A 25,629-nucleotide genomic window follows, 5' to 3' on the forward strand; every position below is an offset into this window, starting at 1 on the left:
GAGGCCTATAGCAATTTATACTGCTCGTCTTCATTACACTAGCGGCTAGGCGCTTCGGAACAGCGCTGTCCATCATTACGCCAGCAGGGCACGCCAGCTGGAAGAGCATGCAGGAGCGGTCTTCCGCGCACCCTCGCGAAGTTTGCCGCCGGGCTAGGTACCACAGCGGTAGGACACATTAGGGAGTTTTAGCATAGCGGCTCCCGTACGCTACGCTAAGGTTAGCGGGTAGCGGGACCGGACTGCGCATGCGCGCGCGGGGAGTGCGAGGAGGTTGCCCCTCAGCGGAGGCAAAAAGCGGGCATGGAGAAGGCAGGCCGCGCGGAACTAATCCACCCCACCGTTACGAATTTGCTCTCCCCAGTCGCGCCCCGCTACCCGCCGCCGTAGCGTTAGCGGACGGAGCACGCTATGCTAAAACTCTCTATTAACGTCGGGAGAGGCTGTCCGGGTCAAAGCATAAGGCCGCCAGCTTAATCCGGGCCAGGCAAGGCCAGCCGCTGTAGGAGACCTTACATTAGGTAATCAGGTTAGCGAGCATCCGACGCTGCTCGTGGTTAAAGCCGTTCAGGGGTGGCTGAAATACGAACAACGGCAACTAGTTTCCCTGAAATATTTTACAGTGGCGGCGTTTTTCCCGCAATTCCTTACCTTATTTCCCGGAAGAGTAACGCTGTGCACTGACAAATGCTGGCAGAATCCGCTATAACCCTGCATAGGTCGGTGGAAGCAAGGAAGCAACTTTGCACATCCTAAATTCTTCGAATCCGTTACCGCTAATTACCGGCCGCTAATTTGTTATTATTACACGCGGGCAAAACATATCAACTGTATCACGAATCCATCTGACCGAAGTCCGAGGAGCGGCCACACTGTGCTTCCCAGTCGGCGAGTGCCGCTTGACGATGACGGTGCAACTCAGCCACGACCCGGTATTTCCGGCTCGCCAAATTCGCTGGCCTTACGTTGATTGCGCAGCAAAAAAAGAAAAAAAAGGGTGGCTTAAAAATTTCTTCCTCGGAATAAATCGTAGCTGACTGAGACATGCGTTGGTGCGCAAGTCTCTGAGCGTCTGCTGGAACTGTATTCTTCGTACCTATGCGATTGACGCTTTGCTTGCTTTGAAAGTGACATGCGTTAGAAAAATTGAGAGCCAATATTCCACTCTGTGAAGGTGGATGGCCAGCGAAGCTGTATAGTATGGAATACACATCGCGCACATGGTTAGAGGATGTACACGTACTTCATCACTTGCTTGTAGGGATTGTGACTGCTTATTGGAACTTGGAAGAGTTTTATGCCAGCAAAAAAACACGGGGATGACCGTTTTCGAACCGCAGAAGTATTGGCAACAGCTGACAATTGACACTTGATGTACAGATTGATTAGTCTTAGCTGCCAATTGCCGTATAATTGTTTTTTCGGAAAGTTTGGATAAAGCGAGAGTTGCAGCCGTTTTTTACTGAGCATTCGCAGTAAAGTTGGCTCTACCGCGAGGAGTTTGCAGTCAACTACTTGAAAACGGTCATAAATATCCCCCGGATCGTGAGCTTCTCCATCGTGCACTTGAATGCACTGCAATGACCGAAATGGTAAAACAAACCAGTGACTTGCGCAGTGCACTACTTGACGGAGACATTTCTACTCTACGCAATTTCTACGATTTGCTTTGGGGGTCTCACAACGAGCCCAAATTACGTGTTCGAGCCACACCGTATACGTCTGGAATCGTAATGCGTCGCCCTCGTACGCACTGATCGGTCGTTCACGTGCACTGTTGCAAAGCAGACGCCAAGATACGTGTTGGAGTGTGCGACATGTGGTTTGCTTTAAAAAAAACCATTTCCTCGGGGGTAACAGAGTTCATTTTCGATTAAGTTGTGTTTCATTTCCTCTACATTATTCTACAGATATCTAGAAGCGCGTGTGGTGTAGAGTGCTGTCAAATGGAACAAGACGCCCTGCGTCTCGCGCCCTTCAAAAAATCTGCTAAGGGTGGCGGGTAGGCGTGCACGAAGAAAAAGGGTGTGCCCCGATAATTTTGCGCTTTGTACTTCCGGAGGTACTCAATGCGGCGGGGTACGAGGTACCTTACAAATGTAGGCAATGCGCGTGGGCAATGCACATCGTCAAGGCTGTCTTGGCCATTCCACATCTGTACAATTGGAGACGTCGTGCTTCGTCTGATACCGCCACCGCAACATGAAATCTGCATGCTCCAATATCAGTATGACAAGACATTGAATAGACGCATCATCCATCGACTATAACCGAACGGCACGCAACAGATCAGAGCTGTAGGAAATCGAGACGCCCGCTCTTTGCACCCGCAGAGAGCGGACCACACCAGCGGCCCTGCACTAAAACAATCCCCCAAAGCCGGATAGCTCGCGCCGCATTCCGCCTCTGCTGTTCCTCTTCGCGTGCCCTTCCGTTTGCCCTCCCAATCTGAGGAACACCACCAAGTGACGCCTTGGTCACGGCCATTAAGAGCAGATATCTGCGTCGGTGCTTCATCAATGAAAAAGTAATTTTGACCGAAGCAGCTACCCTTTCGGATGCTCCTACCATATATCATAGCAACAATCAGCCATATCCCACGGGAAATAGTGCGTGGTGCACGTGCTCTCCTAAACATTCTTTAAAATATGTGTGTTTTGCTTGTAGTAAAGTTCGTCCCATTTCTTTTCTTTATTATTTGTTCGTGTTTGTAGTGTTAGGGATTGCATTCGGTTTTTTTTCTTCCTATCTAACGCCTACGGCTATTTAAGTTATAACTCAACTAAGTATTTTATTCCTGCATATTGTACGCGTGAAGAGTAATCGATCGCGTATCGGGAAATAATTTCTACCGCTAAGTTTGCACCGATGTGGTCAAAAGCATCGCCGCGTTTATTTATTGAAATTAGCGGGAATAACTCGAGCTTCTTGAGAGAAACGAGTGTTATTGTTCCCTTCGGTTGGGTGATTTTTAAAATGAGCTAGCCTCGCTGAAGAGCCTGGTGGCAGGTTGCACTATCTTTCGAAGCGCGAAGAAGCATGGTTAGCGACTCCGCACACGGGCTTCGGGAGACTCGTCAAATACACATATCCTCGCAGAACCGCCGCGCTCATTCTTTAATGTAGAGATAGTTTGTGCAACACGACGGAACGAGCCTTGAAGATGTAGAATAGAGACAACGAAATAGAGACAAGAGGCCTACGTTCTCAGGGCAACTTCTCCCGATCACAGTTGAGCCCTGAACCGCACGAGAGGGAATATTTTACACGAGATCCTTTAAAAATGCTTTCCTAAAGGATGTCAGAGGAGAACAAAGAAGGGCCAACACTTGTTCCTGTGGCGCAGGGAACTCAAGAGCGCTCCCTGTTCTCGGGTACGGCTTCCATTGCTCGCACCACACCGCGTTGCTGCGAGTCGAAGACAGAAGGGTTCGCGTGAAAACTTGCTCAAATGTATTCCTCTCTCGTTTTCTTTTACGCCTTTTAAATCTGTCCCGGGACCGGCGACTGCGCATAACAAATGTGCCCGCCGAGAGGCAAGTCGTGCGTGCGAGGAAGGAAAGGTTGCTCGCATCGTGTTTACATCCCGACAGCGACACCGGGCTCTTCCGACGAAAACTTTCCCCTGACGTGGAGAAGGCCGTGTTTTTGTTATCCGGTTGACAGAGTCGCGGGCCACCGCAGCAACCTGTGCGGGGCCGGATAGGCCAGGGAGATGGATGGAAGAGGTGCCGAAATCCTGCCGGGGCCGAAAGCGGTGGGGCAGAATAATTACCAACTCCGTGCATACCTCACCCACCGCCCCTTGCCGCCGTCTTCTTCCATCCGTTCTCGATCCCGACCGGCGAGGTGAAGGGGCGGGGTACAACATGCCTGCTACAGCCATACCGACTGAGCGTCGAGAAGAGCTCTTGTGCTGTTTGAAAAGGTAGCTCTTCTGTTTTTTATTTCTGGTCGCTTACTTTCCTGGTTGCCCTCCTTTCTTGGCGTGCAGTGAGAGCCCCCGCCCCGTAGAGAAATGCCCCATTCACTTCTCTATCGCCGTCTCACGTCACGCGTACGGTGGTTTTCCTCGCTACAGGAGCGCGAACAAGCGAACAGCTACCGCTCCCAGAGCAGCGGCACGTGATTATGCACGACGGAGCACGTTTTCCCCTTGTCTATGTCGCGTGCCGTGTCGGGAGCTTTGCTTCAAGCTTCACTGGCGCCACGCATCTCTGACGTATACTAGCTGCGACGACGTCCAGGTGAATGGATATTATTCCCCGCCAATGGTACGGTGGTTTGGACGTTCGCATGATGCTTTCCTTAGGAGAGCTCAGAATGTTTGAGACGTCGCATCCAAAAGAGTGAAAAAAAGTAGAAGACACAGGGCACAAGTTGAGGTTTGTCTACGACAATGCGCTCCCTCATGAGTACACATCAAGTTCACTCATGCGCGTGCACAGGCACTTGCGTTCGGTCTTGTTTTTGTAGTAGAAGTTAAATCTCGCAAATGTTAACAGAAATGCGTATCTTGAAACGTTTTTCTTTCCTAATATTAACCGTACTAAGTTAATTTGCATCGTTGCGAAAGACTCCTTATTTGGCGGAGACATTGCAGGGTTTGCCCTGTAAAACCACTTCAAGATACATCGACCTAAATTCTACAAGAAAATCACAAAAGCAGCGGCTGTGCGTTCAGTCGGCGTGACACTCCCCATCTTCCGCCTTTTTAGCAGTGAATTTGTGCGCCTCCCACAAAGTAGGGTGCAATCGGTCATAGCGGAAATTGCGGGGTTTCAGGAGTTTCCGTTTGGTGGAACATTCATGTTTTATTACCACGGCAACGAGGCGCACCATGGTGGAGGCGGGAGACTTATTGAAGCCACTTGATATTTTCGCAATTTCACAGCTCACTAATGTAATCACGTGCTCTTAAACCCCAATTTACGCGTGAATTCCGTCCGGCCAAAAGCCTCAGACAAACACTTGGGACAACTGCTGTCTGTTCCCCCATTTGCCCGCCGACCGGCAGTGGAGTAGAAACGAGATCCCTCTCCCGCCTGTATACGCATAGGTTTGTGCCGTGCGAAACGTCGGGCTTCATGCCACGGAGGACACTCACCCTGGTCATCCACTCTAGGGCAATCCAGCGGTTCAGCTTCAACACAATGCCATGGGAAGCACGTGTTCCGTTCTGTCTGTGCCGCATGTGTTAACTTTTCTGATAGGGAGAGCGTTCCGAACTAACGTGAACAGCCTAGAATAATCTTCGTTGATCTACAGTGTTCTGGATACAATTCGACGATTCGAGAAACCCTCGCGCCGAGTGATAACTTCCCGCAGAGCAGATGCCCCGGCATTCGAATCGCCGAAACCAGTCTACGGACGTCACGTTGTTGACTGCTGTTTCGCCGCCTGTGTATTCTTTGAGTTGTTAAGGAAGCACAAGTTCGCTCCGGTAAACTTGTGTTTTTCTGCGTCGTCTTTGCCTAGGTGATAATATATACATATATATATATATATATATATATATATATATATATATATATATATATATATATATATATATATATATATATATATATATATATATATATATGCACGAGGTCGCGGGTTCGATTCCCGGCCGCGGCGGTTTTCTGATGGAGGCGAAAAGCAAAAACGCCCGTGTGTACGAGATTTCGGCGCACGTTAAAGATCCCCAGGTGGTCAAAATTAATCCGGAGCCTTCCACTACGGCGCGCCTCATCGCCTGCGTTGCGTCGGCGCGTTAAACCCTACAATCAATATATATATATATATATATATATATAAGTATATATATATATATATATATATATACAGAAAGATAGGTCGGCAGTCTACAATGCCAAAGGAGGCATAGGGGTGTGGTTAGGCTCTTTTCTTTTTCACTACGGTTAATTAATTAAACATTTTTTATATATATACAGAAGAAAGAAAGAAAAACACGCGCCCAGAGTGGGGACCGAACCCACGCCTTTCGATTACATGTCGAATGCCTTACCAATTCGGCTATCTGGGCGACTGTGTTCTCCTTCACTTTCTGGGCTAATTATATTTACTAGAAGTGTATCTGACTCTTGAGGGTGGTGGCCAGCGCCACTCTGACTACACGGGGAGAAGGGGACCTTCTTTTCAACCCCCGGGGCGTGACTCGAGCGTCTACAGCCTGTCATGAGCGGGTTACTGGCGGGAAGCCCTCTTATGCTACCTAGGCATATATATATATATATATATATATATATATATATATATATATATATATATATATATATATATATATATATATATACACGAGAGGGTAGACACACGTATGAAAACGATGATCGAACTAACGTTTCGACCGGGGTCCGGTCTTCGTCTGACGAAGACCGGACCCCGGTCGAAACGTTAGTTCGATCATCGTTTTCATACGTGTGTCTACCCTCTCGTGTATTTTTGAAACCGAATCCCGGAACTTATTCATCGCTATATATATATATATATATATATATATATATATATATATACATATGTTGAACACAGTCGCGTGTGACTGCTTTGGTCTCGATTTTGCGCGTACAATATTACGACTTTGTGCTCAATCACCGAAGGTTTGTTTGATGGTTTAAGGTAAATTTAAGGAAAGCAAGACTATTGACAGTAGCATCTATTGCGAGAAGCTCTTACTGCCTTTGAAGGACGATGATGTGTTAGGTGCGTCAATTATAAAAAAAAATTCTATTGTGCGTTACGGTAAAGAGGATCGATACATAGAGCTCTTTGCGGACATACCTCAACTTTAAAATCGCAAATTTTGCGTTCATTATGTACATTTATAATCGGACGTGCAATGCAAGGAGGAGATATCTGGCTATGACATCCACCACAGGCGGGACCTGCAAGTTTATTCAGACTAAGTTTGAAATGTCAACATGGTGGATATTGCAACATAACGAGCATTCGTTTTTCACCTACACCATGAAAAGAAAGACCGCGGCTGAGATCCGAGGTATCTATGTTTACACCCTTTATCAAGTGTGTAGTAGTGGAAAACTTCTTTTATTTAGTTCGGCTCAGAACGAGCCCCGGGCGAGGGAAACGAGACGAAACTTTGGCCCGTTCTTGCCTTTACATTGGTGTACGCTTGGAATGGGTTTTTCAGCTATTCACGTGGAAGTTCGTGAATGTTATCGGTGACCCACGGGAAAAGATACTGACTCTTGCGGTCAGCTGAAAGTGAAAATGTTCAAATTGACTCAATGTGGGGCAACAAACAGGAGTATTGTTTGTTCACCAATTCTGAGTCTTATATACTGAGCAAAACAAATTACTGCGTGTCGCTACCAAGGCGACCTTGTAAAGGGGCCAAGTGTTAGATGGTTCTCGTAATAGTTAATCCGCAGGGTAGTTTTGGAACTTACCTATTTCTTCCCTTTCCATATGTAGGCGCTGGGAAGAGAGTACTGCGGTCCCGGTAAACCCCTTTTAGTGTAGTTGTTTCATCTCCGCCTTCCAATAAATTACACCGATAGCACTGCTGTAGGGGAGTGCCGAGGTTAAGCCGATTTAAAAAGTAGTATTTCGCAGTTAATTTACAAAAGCTTTTTGATTTATTTCGCACTTCAAACCGTGAAGTACACGAGCTCCAGATGAAGGATTTTGGTCGAGTAAGAAAAATGCAAATCGCATTACAATGTCGGTATTTTAAAACCAACTGAGTGACATTTGACCGCTGTGGCTACTCTGCAACTTATCTAAGTTTGATCTGGAAGCCAAGTTATGGCAAAGCGGCGACTACTTGCCGAGGACTATCCGCCAGAAAAGGATCGGGAGGAGAGTCTGGCTTACAAACATTAGCAGCGACAAGAGCGACCAACGCTGTTTAAGCGTGAGGAATGGAAAAACAGGAAGCTGACATTGGTTACGTAGGCACTTGCACGATCGACCCCCAATATGCAGCTCGGCGGCGCCGAGAAAACCCGCCAGGTCCGAGCAAACTCGGCGAGAATCGAGCGGGAAAATCAGCTCGCGGCCTTGAGATCGGCCGTCGCGTACGGTGTGGGCCACGAGGAAGTGAAAGCCAATGAGGGTACCGAAAATAAATCATCCCGAGAGACTAATCGTTTCCCCGGCGGATGGTGAAAGAAGCGCTAAACACAGGTGCTCTTCTTTTCTTCGCCCCCCACGCGTCGGTTCCCACCCGAACCAATTAGCGAGCCCTGGAAGCGTAGCCCGAATGTGTGCGTCGGAGAACGGAATTTATAACCGCCTGCTTTTCCTTTGTGACTGGTGAAAAGGGAGTCAGAAGAAAAGAAAGGCCTTTCGCGCAGGATAACAAAAATCTGTGTAATTGAAGTTGGGCAGCTAGCAAAACGGGGGAATAAAAACGAAACGCGCTGGAGCCGCGCCGGGTGCCAGGTGTGCAGTCGCAACAAGGGCACCCCTCCTTTTCGCATCCCGACCTTGAACTTTCTTCCTGGATGGAGGGCCGTAATTACGGCGCCCCAGCTCGTTCCTCCTGGAGCGTAATCACGCGGCGCCCATCTCGGGCCGATCTGTGGCGGCCTCTTTGGGGAGGTGAAATTGAGCAAGCTTCTTCAACGGCGTCTCAATGCATGAAGCGGCGGAATCAATGCCTCGCGTTTTCATTCCCTTCCCCCTCTTATATTTCTGAGATCAAATAGCGAAGCCCGCATTCAACGCAGCAGAGTGACGTACTAACGCTTATACGAGCCGCTAGGTCATCGCAAACGCACGTCCTTTCAAGCGCAGACTTAAAGCCGGTAGTGGTACGTCAACGCTGTCGTCACACAACAGCGCACCCCGAACGCACTGTACAGTCGCGTGCGATTTGAAGGTAATCGCGCGAGCTTCAACCGATACAGACAATAACGCCCCGGCGCGGAATTTTTCAGTGCGTCTGGGACGTAGTTTATGCATTCTCCTCTCCCTCGGTCGCTGTTCCTTCAAGCAGTCATCACTCCCGCGGCTAGTAAACCACCCTTTCCGCTTTGTGGTGATTTTGTGCGGTTGTAGTCACGTGTGGGCTTTCTTCTTGGTTATCGCGAACAGCGATAGCACCCGTTGTTATAAATGTCCAGCATTTACCCGCAATGTTTTTGTGCGCACCTTTTCGAGAACTGCTGTAAGACCCGACAAGTGGGAAGTCATCGCTGCGTGTGTGATAAAAAAAGAAGGGCTTACTGGTTTTGCCGTGGGAGGGATGGCCGCTTGAGTAAACAGCCACCGAGAGAGAGAAGAATGCGTAGACAAGGAACCAGGCGCAGTAAAAGAAGCCGCGCGGGGGCGTTATCGCCGTGGCCGGTCGATGCTCGCGCGATTACCTTCAAATCGCACGCGACTGTACGCGGCATCGCCCTTCAGGGGCGGGAAGTCCACTGTCAGTGCATACTTCCTTCGTTATGTAACTCAGGAGGCGCAGCGCTTCACATTGCGTGGTGCTTAGGTTTCGTGCGACGTCAAAGATGTGCATCCTAAATGCGTGCCGCGACTTCGGTTGAAGCGAGGGACCGAGCAATTTTAGAAAGTTAGAAAAACGAGCAGCGATGTATTACGAAGGTAGCCGCAAAATACGATGTACGCTCTGAGGTGCTCATTGCTCTTGAAAGCGTACCGGGGAACTGTAACAATTCTCCCGCGACACAGGGTCGCGGAAATCCCGACGTGATGCTGTAGGGAAGACAAAAGGTATACAAAAAAAAAAAAAAAAAAAAGGCCTGTTCGGTGCGCGGGCACTCTAGGACAACACCGTAAAAAAATTCCTTTGGTCGGCTTCGCCACACCCCTGCAGGACGGCAAATCAGCGTGATCAAATGCGCGAATTTGGCCCTTGCGGTGTTGTCCCGGCGCAGGTTTTATTTTTGACTGAAATCACACGGTCGACCTCGTCATTCGCGAAATTCGCGCATTTGGTCACGCTGATTCGTCGCTCTGGGGCGTTGCGGCGAAGCCGACCTCGGAATACTTCTCAAAGTGAACTTACAGGGAAATGCAACAGGTCACAAATACAAGGCAAAGCAAGTAACAACTGAACTGTCGCTCCAGGGTACTCTGAAAATTCGAATAGGGGGCCAACTAAGACTGACGTGACAGCTGTCACTATGCTGCAATTATCGCAAAATGTAATCGTTTGCGGATTTTCAGCGCGCGCGGGGGGAGTCGACTAGATTACGAGAACATGATCCCGAGTGCAATATTTCGCGGTTTCGTTCAGCAGACTTCGAGTGCAGGCATGACTGCTTCGGAGTGGCGCAATGCCGCGCCTGCAATGGATCAAGCTGCCAAAACTAGGCTATTGGTTTGTGTGACGCGGCCAAAGAGTTCAATTTTGCGGCATTCAAGCTCGTACATAGTGTGCATGTAAGCATTGTATGCATTCAAAAATACCCGTAATTGAAGCATAAATGACAGCCCGCATTTCATTGCTGCTTCGTATTGCGCGCTGTGCGCTTCACGCGGTGTTTCAATGCTGTTATTATTCACTTTGCAGCCGCCGGACCTGCACGCCAGCTTACGAAAAAAAAGTTCATTTTTACAGCTGCGAGGCAGCGACAACGCGAAAAACACGATTTCCGCTGTGAGCTTCCGAGGTTGCGAAGTGACTCCCGGTAACCTGGGCTTTTTTGTATTCCACCTACGGCATATAAAGCGGGAGAATCTGAGACATATTTATACATAGCATGACCGTAAAACTCTCATGGTTGATCTTAAATTGCTTTAATAATTTACTCAAGAGTATACGTTTAGCACTCGCGTTTAGGCGTCCATTTCGGAGCGAAGCCCAGTTTGTGCTTTCTCCAATCGCATAATTTGTGTAGAACGGCTACGGCTCATGTGTTTGCTGCACAAATTGCGATACGAGCTGATTTACAGAGAAATACCCGCATTTACGCTGTCTTCTTTCTTTTTGGTTTTGTTTTGTTTTTGCAGGAGCAGCGCCTATGAGGAGATCTGTTCTTTGCCGAGGATGACTACATAAGCTATGAAGTGAGTAAATCGGAGCGTCAAAGCTCTCCCCTTTTTGAACCTTGCCACAACACTGTTACCATGTGTAAGCATTGCAGGTGGAAGTCTATAATCGCCGCGGGGGGATTTAAACAAAAAACGAGCGGCGTAGCCCAGGGTTACCCGACGATAACAGCAAACGACGTGCTAGTTTAAATGAATGAACGGAAACGTTAATGTTCGAATGTACACTGTTAGCAAAAGCGCCCGTCGATCGGGCCCTTGACAACGTCTTATTGCGGTCAATGAATGATTTAGACCAAATGACAAGCGTGCGCCAATGACGAGACTGGTCACATTAACAATGCCAGAAGGCCGTTCGCATTGCTTTACGTCACAGTGTGGATCACGTCTATGAGTGAAGTAATATACCGGGCGTCATAATTCGTTACATTTGCAACCGTAACCTCTGAGAGTAATCCGTCGTAGGGCGAGGTCCTATGCCTAACTTTTTTTCGGAGACACCCTCATGTAGCGGTTGAGGTAAACTGATGGGGAAAATTACCTCGGAATGAAATTGTAGTTCAACCCATAGCGGAGATTAACCCAATGTGGAAGCACAGGTTTCTATGGGGTAGTGTCAAATAGAAAGGAAAATGACTTTTAAAAATGCTGATCCGACAGGTAAATATTGAGCTCACACACCGCGGATCTCTAAGTCATTCTCTTTTTCCCACTCTCTGCGCCTTCCTCTGGGACTGCAGCTACCCGGATGAAAATACCACTGGGGACACAAACCAGCAGTAAGCGAGGGCACAGCCAAGCGCGGAATAATTTACAGCATCGGAATAGAGTAATTGATTAAAACCAGGGCTAGTTGTTCCTTCGGTACCTTTGGCGTAATTTCGGCCTTTTTAGTAAGCGTACAAGTCGAGAAGTGGAAGTCGCCAGCTTGTAAGGCTATAGAACGCCTGAGCATGGGCACAAGTGGAAGGTCATTATTATTTATATAGGCCCAGCATGGGCATCTGTGTTCCGCGCTATTATGTTCGAGCATCGGCGAATGCGGAAACAAGCCGCCTGCAGCGCTCTTAAGGCTGGCTGTCTTGCCTACAGCTAGCGGCATGCAGTGTATACGTCAGGGTTCGCGTTGGCGCCCAGAACGTTGGTCCCTGTGAAGCGGCGTAGCCACCTCAGAACAAGCCCGTCACGGAGGCGCGACAGCACTTCTCACAGCTTCCCACTTACATGCGCCAAATGAGCCGACAGCTTTTAAAGCAAAGCTTTCTACCTCTACCCCCCAAGGGTTCTTTCGCGACTGTTGGTGTCACCAGAAAACTCCAGCCAACAAATAAAAGAATTTACTGGCACCGCCGGGAATCGAACCTGGAACTAATAGACTAACAAAGCGAGAGCCCGTTGTCTTACCGATTTAGCTACGAGCCCACGCGAACACGGGAATACAAATGGTGGACTCACCAAGCACATCTACGGGTTTACCCCCTGCCTTCTCGCTGAATGCCACGTGAAAGCGTCACACGACCACTCACGCCCGTCTAGCGGCCCTGTGCGCACCTTGCTCATGTGCTGAGAGTTACAAAAATTAAAGGAAGCTGACACCAATCCATGGAATCTCACTTTTAGTACGCCAATGTGCTAAAGCCTGTGGCCTTCAGTGTTCACGTAAAAAATCACAGCTCCTTGTCGCCCGCCCTCACGCCAAATCAAGGAATACATTCAAATACTACTTGATGACCAGACCATCACTCAAAGCCCCAGCATCAAGATCCTGGGCCTACATTTCCAGGCCAACACGAAGAGTGACGTCTCCTTGCAGCGCCTCAAAAACAGCATTAACCTAATCATACACATGTCAGGCTAGTTGCCACCAATAAGCGAGGCCAGAAAGAATCCGGTACCTTTCGATTAATTGAAGCTTTTGTCCTCTCGAGAGTTACTTACGACAAACCCCTATCTTCTTCTCGACGAGGAAGACATAGAGATGCTTTATATAATGATTAGAAAGGCGGTTGAGCAGGCCATTGGTCTTCTCATGAGTGCGTCCAACCTGAGGCTGCTTAGCACGGGCTCCACAACACGGTGGAAGAGCTGATAGAAGGCCATCTTTCTAACCAGAAGGTCCGACTCAGAACTGCGGTGGGTAACCGCATGCTTCACCAGATTGGCTGGGCAGCCCAGAATGTCACTCGGCTTGACATACTCCCAGACTCTTGGCGACTAAAACTAAAGATGCTCCCTTTGCTTAGAAATATGAACCCGTCACATGACGAGGATCAACGAAAAGAACGGGCTCAAGCGCTAAACACCACCCTCGGTGGGGCTCCTGCAGTTATCTACACAGACTTCTCCAAACATCGAGGGCAGCAACACGCCATCATCGTGGCTACCTCCAGAACCAACCTCCTTGCGTGTACCTCGCTTAGGACCCAACAAATGACGGCAGCAGAAGAGGCAGCCTTCACCTTGGCTCTCACTCAACCAGGGGTTCAGAGGGTAGTCACCGATTCCCAGCAAGCCTACTGGAATTACCAGTCGGGTTGGGTGTCCTGACCGGCACTGTGCGTGCTAAAAAACCACTCCCCAAACGGTTCCATTCAGCTCATCTGGACACCCCCTCACGCTTCAATGGAGCGCAACAAATACGCCCACCCAAGAAGCTTGCGCTTTTACCTCCCGTGATATGTAGCTGCACGAGGACAGTCACCCTCTTGTCACGTTCAGAAAGATAACCCAGCATTATCGCCTTCTGAGACAGACCGTACCTTCGCCTTACCCTTAGAACAACAAACTACCCCACGGCTCATACAATCCGGGCTTCTTCCCGCAGCCTACGCGTCTTCACTTAATGTATCCGAATCGCTACGACGCTGAATGTAAATTTTTCTCAGAAGTATTAATACTCCGCTCCGTAATCGGGGTGTGCGACTTTAGCCCTGAGCACCCTCCTCTCTTTCCGTCAACTACCCAACAAGAGCAATGGGAGATGCTGCTGTCCAGGTCTTCTCTACCTACCCAGCTTCAGCGGGTGGACAGAACACATGCCGCGCGGACTGCATATGGGCCCCACAAAAGAAGGAATCGCTCCCCATGGTTGCACTCTGGGCCGTTCAGAAATCTGAACAGAAGTATTTCTTCCTCCTCCTTCTCAGCCGCAAGTCTCGTCGCCTCCGTGCGCGGCGCAGAGACGGAGAAGTCAGACCGTTTAACACCGGGTTGGAGCTTACTTTGATTTTATAAAAAAAAGTTTCCACTCTTGTGCTACACAATACAACACAACCAAACACCGTTCATGTATCATGCATTGATTTAACCTTACCAAGAATATCTCTTTGAAGTAATAAATGGTGTGGTTAAGTGCATTTCACTTCTCTCTGGTTTTACTATTTGTAGAGCGATGTGAGTGATTTTAAGTGACGTCGCATGAGTAATCGTTATGGGTGCAGTTTACAGCTTTGCTTTCCAACCACATTCACGGGGTGGATTGGCGCGATTTTTTTTAGTGTCGTTATTAGACGAACCGCGCTTGGGGAACTAAGTAAGGACTCCGCTGTTCGTGACCTGTTTTCCTCTTGCATAGCTTGCCAGCGCAGCAAGCAGCACTGGACTTCTCAGGTAGAAGTCTAAGGTAGCGGCAGTTTCCTGCAAGATGTGTGCACCAGATGCACCGCTACGCGAGCTCGCCTGGTACGAGCATCGCTTCAATAAGCAGTGCTTTACTGTAGGGGATGCGATTGCAATGCAGGTCGCGTTTCAGGGCTCTTCTTGGCAACCGTTTGTTCCTGTTTTATGGGCTTGGAACCGAAGGTTACTCGTTTCTGCGAAGCCGAGTATGCTTGCCAACCGGCAACTTCGCTCGGCCTGCAGTTGAAAGTTGTGCCTGTGGGCACGTGAGCCCGCTTGCTGAGGTACATGCAAGTTTGTGCACCAAAGCCCCCCAAACTGTGCACGCACGAAAAGAAGGAAAGCCTTGCATCTCTTGGCGACGCTGTTGTGCAAAATTTTTCTCCTTTTCCTCGTTCTATCCTGCTCAGTCACATCTTCAAGGATTTGAATTTAGCATTATAGAGTTTATGCTTCGTAAGCAGTGGCGCCGGTGTTGTTTGTCCCACACTTATTTTAAAGTAAAATATTTTTTATTTCTCGGCACTCGCCAAAAACACGTGGTAGCAGTTACTTTAAAAGATATTTGACTCGGCGAATAGTTGATCATCCATGGTTGATGCAGAAAGGGTTTCGTCTGCTCGTAGAGAAGCTCGTTTAGAGGCGCACACACTATATCAAGTTGATTTAGAAATATATTGTTATTGCCAAAACGTGCCCAAATTAACGGAGTTTTTTTTTGTGTCTCCCAGCTAATGAGCGTGCTTCTAGAATAAATCAAGAATCACGCTCATTAGCCGAAAAAGTGAATATATCCTACATAAACGAGCAGAGTACTAAACAAAGACCCGTGTTTATCATTTTCTTCAGTCTTAAGTCCTGTTTTCGCGCTGCAAAGTTTTTGGACACGGTATAAATGGTTCGAACACGTTTTGCCGAAAATTTGCGAGGATGCGAAAGCGTTACCTGGATGTAAACAGTTGTATGCGTAGCTACAAGCCTCGCTGATTTGATAAAAGCAGCCCGTAACTTTCGCACGTAATTACGGAGGCTTCTGAAAAACCAGTTGTGCGCTTGAATCACTGTTCACTTCACCTGGCATGTGCGCTGCGTTCGACTTTCTCCGGTGGCGACGAGCGTTCGACACCCGGAGGGGGGTCCCCATCTTTTTTTCGCTGTTGATGCTGCGGCCCCCCGCGCCATTGGGTATGCCTACATCTTTTCCCTTGCCATCACGGGGTGCCTTCAACTGACCGCACTTTTGTTTGTATGCTCGCGTTCCGTTCCGCGTACTCGGAGGGTGCGATTAATTTAATTAACGCTAATGGGCGTGTTTTCAGGACTGTTTCTGTGCCTCCGCATCCCCCTACCTCTCGAGGGACAGCTGCAAAACAGCAGCATCAGACGAATCGGCGTCCACAATCCAAGCTACCCAGGCAAAAAGGCAAAACGAGGGGAAAGGCCCCGGGGTCGTGAACCTGAATTCTCAGAAAGGGGACAATACGTTCAAATTGACTTTCTGATTAGCAACGTGTATTTTTTCCTCGGCGGGGGCTTGGGGGACGCCGTGTGCTGCGCGCATAATGCTAAGCCGCCTTGCGGCAGTCTTGCTACCGGTTGCGTGATTGCTCGCCTGAGTGCGCCCCGGGTACGAGGTTCATTTTCATGAGTAGGAGCAATCGCTCATGCACCGCCCCACGGTCCGAGGGCGCCGCTGTGCATACCGCAGTTCGGCGCTGTTGGACACCTGCAGTTAATCTTCTGTTAGGTAAAAAAATACAGCTTTATAGGAAGAACGACGATTGCAACCAACAGTTTATTGCTGCGTTGTCATTATATCTAACCTTGTTATTTGCAGCAGCACGTGGCCGCGGGCTTAAAAACAGTTCGTAGTAAAGAGCTACGTGAACTTAATTGTTCATAACAGCTGACACTAATAATAACCTAACGTTCAAGTCTACAAGCAGTTGTTGCGCCGCGCAAGCCTAACAGCTGCACGAAATCATCTCACCACGTTTCGATTCGCGGGAAGAAGTTGATAGGCGTGTCCTGATTTGGCTCCGAGGGTCGAGTCTCTAATGTTTAGATAAGCGAGAGCTTCTGAACGCAAGGGTAAAGACGAACAGTTGCGGGGAACCAGCGCTTTGTGTTAAGCCACAGCTAGAATACGTGACCAACACCACTTCTCCTTGACACGTGGGGACATACGTGTGGGTGGCTGTGTCGGGTTCGAGTTGACGACGTTAGAAATCGAAGCCTATCGTTGGGTTAACGTCGGGTCTCCGCATACCTCCGTCGGCAGTCAATGGGGAACTTTGATGAATGAACGCCGATTTCTTCGCCAACTGAGTGAAGCAATGCGTGAGAGATGCTACGTATTAGAAAGACTTTGGACAGCAGCGCAAGGAATGAATCACTTCCGTGTGTACTTACGTATAATTCGAAAGTAATACGGGTGCATAACCCTTAATAAGAAACGCTCCGTCGCCGATCTGAACACAGATGGACACATCGTGTGGACGCAGGGCCGTGGAACTTAATGCGACGTACACGTGTGCTGTGTATGCGCGTGACAATTCCAATGCTGCTCGGGATTCGTGCATGACGTAACTTCCGTGTGCGAACAAACGCTGCACTCCTAAACACGTTGGAGAAGTCCCAAGTTGTAACATATTTGACAACGTTATAGGATGTACCGTATTTTAGCGCTTATAACCCTGATAAAAATGCGAAAATTTCAGAGGCAAGTTAGGGGTTCGGATATAATACGCGGGATTTTTCCTTTAGTGCAGCTTCACGGCAATGCGCATTGTGCCGTGAAGCTCCTACGCAGTAACTCTGAATAAGCCTTCCATGGCAGCGTTTGCGCAAAACACACAAGGACAAGGAAGAAAAAACAAACAAGGACGAGCGCACTCTTACAACTGCACTTTATTAGTGAATTGTGGCTTTTGCCTTGCAGTCAGTGTATTCTACTTGCTAAACATACGCTTTTTCTGTCGACATAGTAGGTGATGTGTTGCTTGAGCAGGAGCTTTGGTGCGCATGTGCGGGCAATACGCGAGGATTTTGTTCCCCCCGGTGGGCTAAAAGTGGTGGTGCGGATTATATGCGGGTTATACGCGCGAAAACACTGTACGCATACAGACGAAGAGGAAGGGCGTCTGGTTTTGTGTCCGGTTATCTCACTCACTTTGAAGCCCCCCTGAGGCCTGTGTAGAGGTAAAAAAAGGGCAACTGTACGTTTGTTGACGTGGGCTCCGCTTTCGTGCAGCGTCTGGCCAACGTGCAGAGCCGACATTTACAAACGCCAGCCACGAAATGCAACGCCCGGTTAACACTTCTGTCGTGCTCCTTTGATAGGTTCAACTCAACGGAAGCATGGTGAAGGCTTTTTGAGCTTGTACGAGGGGAGTATTATTTCAAAGGATATTGTTGAAACTTTGCAGTGCGGGCCCCTGTGGGCTCTACAGCGTCGGTATTGGGACGCTACGGGGTGTGCATGATTAGGTGTGCATGCAGCCTTCACCAGGTGCAACTTTAGAGTGGAAAGTTGGGCATCTTCGATTGAAGCTCCGAACAAATTAACTTTAAAAAAAAAATATCTATTGAGTTCGTCGTATGGTTTTCTTAAAACCGAGTTGAGAGCGGTTTAGAACTTTAGTGCGTCAAAAAATGAGAGCTATTGAGTGCGTAGAAGTGTAGCTTCAAACCGAGGTGAAATCCCTCACAAATCATTGACTTATGGAGGAAGGAAGTGCTCTCTTTCAAGAGCATATCTTTCACCATGCTTCAACTATTGATGGTATAACCAGGGCAAACATTTGATGCCTATGCCACTTGTTCAGAGCTGTAACTGCACGCCTACAGAGTGGGCATCGACATAAAGGACTTAGATAAGTGTGGTCAGATTTTGAGTAAACTGGTCGACGCCTTGACTAGTTTACGTTTATTTTTTCCGCTTGCGACAGGAATAATTTTTGCGAGTAAGAAATACTTTGATCCAGCACAGTGCCGCTCTAGGCGCAGTGCTGCACGAGTTCTAGCTCTTGAATGTTCGTATGTATACATACGGGATGGGTTACTTAAATACGTTCCTTTTGGTTTTATTTTACTAACCCCAATTTAGAGATAACGGAGGAGCCTTTGCGAGTCGAAATCAAGGGGCACGTTCAGGACGAACTAGCAGAGCATTCTGTATTTGTTCTTTTTGCGTATCGCTTCGGTAAAGCAGCGCCAAGACACCAAGCAGTACTCCTGCACGATTATTTCTAAAATAAAACGTAATTTGTGGTAAGTAATCTATAGCTTTCATGTAATAGGGGTGGCTGTAGTCTCGTGACAGAATAGCTGGGGGTTCTACTAACCCAAACAGCTTTCAAGTATGCGCACCTCTCTGCAATCTCACTGAATGTAATCTAGTTACACATTCGGTATAAATGACAGTAATAAGCGAGAACAGTACGTAGGAGCTACGTGAGTTTCGTTCTTTTTTAAAAATAAAAGTTGAAGTGTATACAGCGAAGATGGCTGGAGGACGTTGAAAAAAAATAGCCTCCTGTGAGATGCCTTCCTACGGCAGTCCAGAAGCCCACGGCTTCTGGACTTCTTCACGCTGCAACAGCGGCTGGCCGCTCGCTTCACACCACGCTACCAAACGTATGTCGGAGACGACGGAGCTCGGCTCGGGTAGGCCTTCCCGTACGCAACAACGGGTTGTCAGCGGTGAGATGACAACGTCGCAACAGTAGCGGGGTGGGATGGGACACAGACCACTCGCAGGGACGGGCGCCTGCTTGGATCAAAGTGGTCGCGATTAGTGCTCTTCCCTTCGGTTTATTTGCAATGATTGGTGCTGCGTGCTGTAGAATGTTTTCCCGGGGACCCAGAATCCTGCACGGACTAACAATGCGGCGTGATTGATTTATATCTTCGAATCGTAATCGCGTCATTTCCGCAATGTCCTAGCAGCAGCTTCGCCATGCCGCAGTACCGCAATGTTGTCACAGCATCTGCGCAGCATTCTCGCATCATAAATTGGAACAAATGCCTTGCATTTATTTAGTGAAAATCCTGCACTGGGCCTCAGTGTTGTCTAATCATAGTTGTCCATTCGGTGAGCTGGGCGAAGCAGACTCACGCGATAGCCCTAGTGATGTACATACATACGTCGAAGACGGAAACCATGAATGCAAGGAAGCTGGCATTCACCAGGCGGTATGGTTAAGAGAGATTCGTTTGTACCTGATCCTACTCGTGGGTGGGTGGCATGTGGTGCGGCCGAGCAGTTTTTGTTTCGGGCCAGGTGACCTGAAGCAGTATTGCCTTCAGAGAAGACCCTCCAAACTTGTCTAGCCGTGGCCAATGTCGGGGATGGGTATGTTCCCTTAGTGGGTATGATGAGCTCGGATCAGTTTCCTTCGACAAGACCCACCAGATTTACATTGCAATGGCCTGGAATATAGCTGCTGCTAGGCTACTTGTTCAGGGTCAAGCGGATCTTGTGCGCTGTGTATACTAGGAAAACGACATCAGTGGTAAGAGGGATGAAGTGCATCATGTTAGTTGCGCATTGTGCCGTCCAGGTCACTCGTGTGTGTGTGTGTGTGTGTATGTGCGCGCGCGCGTGCGTGCGTGGGCGTACATGTGAGTGGGTGAGTGAGTGAGTGAGGGAGGGAGGGAGGGGGATGGAATGAGTGACTGAGTGAGTGCGACTAACATGATGCGAAGCCCGTTAGACCCCTTTTTGTCGTGCTTTTGAACTTCAGCTGGACGTTGCATCGTTTTCCGATGTGGTAGGAAGCGAATCTTATTCGGGGCCGTGCGGAAGCGAACCGGCCGCCGGCCTCTTTCGGGACGCGCACTTGGTGGAGTGGACAGGCGGCGTCGACCGTCCATTGGTCCAATCCAATCAGTCTCGAGCGGCGCTTGCTCGCGGCGGTTCAGGCGGCGCGGAAGGAAGCTGCCGCCTGCGTCGCAAGCTGCGCCCCCCACACGATTGAGGCCCGCGTACCGCCGTGGCCGATCGGCAGCGCTCCAAGGTCGCCCAGTGTGCAAGGACCCGGCCCACGCGGCCCCCTGCCTTATATAGGCGCTGCTCCGCGCGTGCACCCCTTGACGCCGACACTCGGCGGCGGCTAACCTTGGCGCTGTGGATAGCGCCTAATATGCGGAGCCGTGCACTCGCTGTGCCAACCGTGGCTGAGCCTGTCGCCAGGCGGCTTTGCCAGATAAGAGTGCACTTACGCTGCGCGCACGCATGTAGGCCGGGATGCGAAGGCGGCGATGCCGGTGGCGAGTTGTCTCCCCTAGCTTCTTTTGTTCTTCGCTTCCTCCCATTTCTCGTGTTTTTTTCTGCCCGAGGCTTCGAGATCGCGGTTGCAGAGACGCGTGGGCTTCAGCGGCTGCTGCAGCCTTGTCGCGGCGTTACGTGCACATATTGGCGCTTCTCACGCCGCTGGCGCGGAATGAGAGCTGCTGCCTTTGAAAAACAATTTTCGAGAGATATTTAATTGGTGAAACATTAACGCCGTTCTGTCGCTTCAAATTTTTTACTGTTTTTAAATGTAAGCTAGCGTTATTGTCTGCTTCAGGGCAGTCGGCACATTCGACAATGGAAGTTCCACGCGAAGGGCGTCGGTTATAATTTTTAATCAGATTAATGGGCTGGATTTAATTCGTTAATTGATTGATTGCGTCGTTTGAGGAAGAAAAATCACCGAACAGTTTTTCAATATTCCTAATAGTATAATAACAAAAATAAGACAATATTCTCATCGGCCTATTCACAGACATTTCAAATGAGGTAACCAAGTCAACATCAGACGCTGGTGCGGGCCTGAACGCGCTTTTCACTGCGGTATTTATTCGCACTGTTTATTGAATTCGGATCATATGCACTCGCTCTAATTGCAGGGGACACCGATTAATCGTGATTTACTTACGCCATGGATAGTTTATCCAAGGGCCAAACGGTGCGAATGCCCGCTCGCCGATTTTTGTACCGTGCAATTTTGTATTAGTAGTAGCCATTTTCTTGTCTGTCTTGGCTACAAGCTTTTGGTTTTAATCACTATTATCTCTAAGGATACTTGCATCGTTCTCTGTTGTGACGCCACGCCGGTTACTTGAACGCGAATATGATTCTCGACACGCTAGCGCACAATTTCAACACGACACTCTTGTTTTAGTTTGCTCACCTGACTTAAACCGATCAGCCGGTTAAAAAATTAATTGCGACTAAAGCATTAATCGATTAATCGGAAGGTTAATCGAACAATCGCCCACGTCTAGAAGGGAACAATCAATCCGTGCAGGCACACGTTGACAGTCGTGCGTAACAATTATGAAACAAAACTTGAAGGACGACCACCCGCGCGGCAGTGCTGCCTACAGCGACAAATTTTGACGTAGCTAAACAATTATGATCATTCAAGTGCAATGTTTCATGCGGGACGTCCTAGAGTTTCCGGTTTAAACAACAAAAATAAAATCCGGTGGGTGTTCATGTGCCACGTGTCCATATGTGCGTAGTTTACTCAGGTGGATGGGCATTCAGATATTTCAATAAGGCGTTCTCCTCGCTATTTTTGGCCAGTCCTCGTGTGGGTACGTGAGCTATTGTAGAATTTGCGACAATTAGAGATGCGTAGAAAAAATTGTGTACAATGTTTTGTTAAGCACGAGAAATGTGTGTGAACAAGCTACACCTGGGCCCAGAGGCTCGCCGTAGTGCGTGCTTGGGATTAAGCAGTCACGTTAACCACTGAGTAGTCACCGCGCTGGGTGGGAACACATTACGCCCATCAATGCAAGCGCGCTTATGATGGGAGGCTACACCATCTAGCGTGAAAAGACGCACGACTGGTATTCGGGGGGCTCGAGACGTCAATTTAAAAAGGGTTTCCAGGATAGGCGACGGGACTATAGCAGGGCTCCTCACCTGCCGCAATGCGGGATCCAAGTTTCAAGCATTCTTAAAGTACCGTATTTACTCGCGTAATGATCGCTCTTTTTTTTCCAAAAATATGATGCAAATTTAGGGGTGCGTTCATTACGCGAGGGGTAAAGTTTTCGCCCAAAAAGTTTCAGCGCAGAAAACGCAAGCAAGTTGCAGCTCAGAATTTTCACGATAGGTTTCATGAACATAATAAACATAATAAATAAAAACGTAATAAAAACTTCACGGACCACCGGCAACCGCGTTGCAAAGTGACGTAAAACGTGCGTTTTCATGAATTGCGGAACGCGCAGGAACGACTTTGCTGCGAGGTGAGAAAACGTCGACCAATAGCGGCTGCTGCTGTCACAGTGCGGTACGTCAAAACAAGACACGGAGGTCCACGCAGCAAGCTGAGCGCGTTTTTTCTTTGTCTTGCGAGTACATTATGTGCATTTAGTGAGAGTTTCTTCTGCACAAATAATGAACTCGTGCCTGCCGATATCGCTGATATCGGCAAGTCTGCGGCAAGAACGTAGCCATGTCCGCGTTGAAAGAGGAGAAAACAGGCAAGCACGATGATCGTCAGCTAGCTTTGGCACACATACGACATATGGCCGCGGCAAGTTCAAGCAAGGTGCGATCATTGCGCGGGAAATAAAAAAGAAGTCGTATTTTGACGACGAACTTCAGGGGTGCGATCATTATGCGAGTAAATACGGACAGTTGAGACACCACACATTCTTGTTTTATTTCGAAGAACTAGGCTTTGATACCTCTCTCAACCTAATCGCGGCGCCGAAATAGGCCGTTTTCACCCTCCCCCCCACAAACACACCCACACTCACACACACACATAAACCAAATGTTGGCTCGCTTCTAAATTTAGTGCTACACAACAATAGCCCGCACGTCCCTGGCAAACTGCCAAAAGAGTAATGAGTGAAACTCTTTGATTATAAGTCCGGTACATTACGCGGACTGTCATAGGCGCACTCAGCGGGCGATCTGCGGTGAGTACACCACCGATAATAAAATAGTTGCAATGCGTTAACCCCACGTATAGCCTTCAAATAACACCGAAAGGCGGGCTAATTGTTTACAATTCATAGCTGAAACTTTTGCACATACTTAAACGAGGACGAAAACGAACAGTTTCTTTGGGCCGTTCGGTGATTCGGGTCGGGCTGAAGACACAATACAAGTTTAACTCAACGAATTTTTTACAGTGTCTTACAGTGGCCGAATTCTCTAAAACGACGGGACGTCGCTTTGAAACGACAGGGGAGCGTCATGCAAATGCATGGCGCTACCCCACCCTGCATTTGCATGGCGGGGTAGGTACTTGGTACGTGGTGGTTGGTAGTCTGTGCTGTTATATATATACTTTTTTTTTTAACGCTCGTCGCCTGCTAGGCTCTGCCAGACAAGCCCGTTGCTGCTTAGGTAGGCCTGATTATGTACATGACTTTTGTTTGACTAATAATAATAATAATAATAATAATAATAATAATAATAATAATTATTATTATTATCATCATCACTGAAAGATCCAACCGGCCGCCTCGAGCGATGGGCTCTCCGCCTCCAGGTGTATTCTTGTTCAGTCGTCTACAGATCGGGAGGCCTGCACCAGGACGCCGACTGTCTGTCGCGCTACCCTGTCGAACCTCCTGAGCCTACGTGTTCCCACGTATTTCCATCCCTTCTCGCGATTTCCTCTTTCTTCCAACTTGGTAAAGAGCAGCGCCGGGATGAATTTTTGCGCCAGATCATTGAACGCCTGGGTAGCGCCCCTTCGGTCCCATCAGTACGATTTTTCCAACTCAAGGACGGTGTGCTATATCGTAAAAATGCACGCCTGGAAGGTCCCGAGCTGCTCCCTGTTGTGTCTGACCACCTTCGTTTGGACGTCCTGGAGCAACTGCACGACCATCCAACAGCTGGTCATTTAGGACTTTCAAGAACATACGACCGTGTCCGAATGCGTTTCTTCTGGCCAGGGCTTCACCGCTGTATTCGCCGTTGCGTCGGTGCATGCGACAACGTCGGAAAGCACCAACGATGCCGCCCGCCGGCCCTCTTCAGCCACGGGACATACCGGTCGAACCATTTTTCCGCCTTGGTTTAGACCTGCTTGGTCCCTTTCCCCAGTGTGCGGCCGGAAATAGGTGGATTGCAGTGGCCACTGATTACGCGACCCGTTACGCAATAACACGGGCCCTTCCAACCAGCTGCGCTACTGATGCCGCAGATTTCCTCCTTTACGAGGTGATCCTCCATCATTGCGCTCCTCGTCAGCTCGATCGCGGACGAAACTTCCTGTTGCGAGTAGTCGACGACATCCTTCGCTCCTGCGCAACCACGCACAAATTTACTACTTCCTACCATCCGCAGACCAACGGTCTTACGGAGCGACTTAACAGAACCCTTACGAATATGCTTTCCATGTACGTTTCGGATGACCATCGCGACTGGGACATTGCTTTACCTTTCATTACATTCGCATACAACTCGTCCCGTCATGACACCGCCGGATTTTCGCCATTGCCCTGGCTGACTTTGCCCGCAGCATAGCGCGCAGCAGGCTTACGTCATCTCAGGATTCGCAAAAGTCCCGTTATGATCGACGCCACAGCACCCGCCACTTTGAGCTACGTTCCCTCGTGTTGCTCTGGTGTCCTACGCGCCAAGTAGGGCGTTCTGAGAAACTGCTCGCCCGTTACTACGGCCCCTACCGTGTCCTGCGCCAAGTGACGGCTGTAAACAGTGAAATCACCCCTGTCGTTCCGGCTGACTCATCGCGCCCTCCGAAGACTGACATCGTCCATGTCGTCCGTCTAAAGCCCTACCGTTCACAGCCTACAGTTTTGCCCTAAGCAGCACCGAGATGGTGCTCTTACGGGAGGGGGCTCTGTTACGAGACATCACCATCAAGTCAGGTTCTCTTCCGGCAGTTGTCTTTTCTAGGACGCGAGCTGGGAAAGGGGACAGTTGCGCTCCTGGATTTCGGTTTGGTAATGTTGAGGAGGAAAACTTTGGTTAAGCTAGGGAAATCTGTGTGCGAGTTACTGTACAGAATGACCTTCGGAGCAATAGAGATTGGGGTGTTTTCC

At 48.9% G+C, this 25,629-nt stretch overlaps 1 protein-coding gene across 3 annotated transcripts in view; it reads left to right on the forward strand.

Moving 5' to 3' along the window:
* LOC144178486 (uncharacterized) overlaps window positions 1-25,629 on the forward strand; it is a 357,015-nt gene that overhangs the window by 300,693 nt on the left and 30,693 nt on the right. For all 3 annotated transcript variants that reach the window (XM_077706398.1, XM_077706389.1, XM_077706407.1), the window contains one exon: window positions 10,939-10,995. In XM_077706398.1, coding sequence (XP_077562524.1) covers window positions 10,991-10,995 — 5 coding nt within the window. In that variant the 5' untranslated portion in view covers window positions 10,939-10,990. The remainder of the gene's footprint in view (window positions 1-10,938; window positions 10,996-25,629) is intronic.

This window comes from Haemaphysalis longicornis, unplaced genomic scaffold (genome assembly GCF_048455015.1).
Source record: "Haemaphysalis longicornis isolate Haplotype H1 unplaced genomic scaffold, Haemaphysalis longicornis Haplotype H1 scaffold_1, whole genome shotgun sequence".
Lineage (NCBI taxonomy): Eukaryota > Metazoa > Arthropoda > Arachnida > Ixodida > Ixodidae > Haemaphysalis > Haemaphysalis longicornis.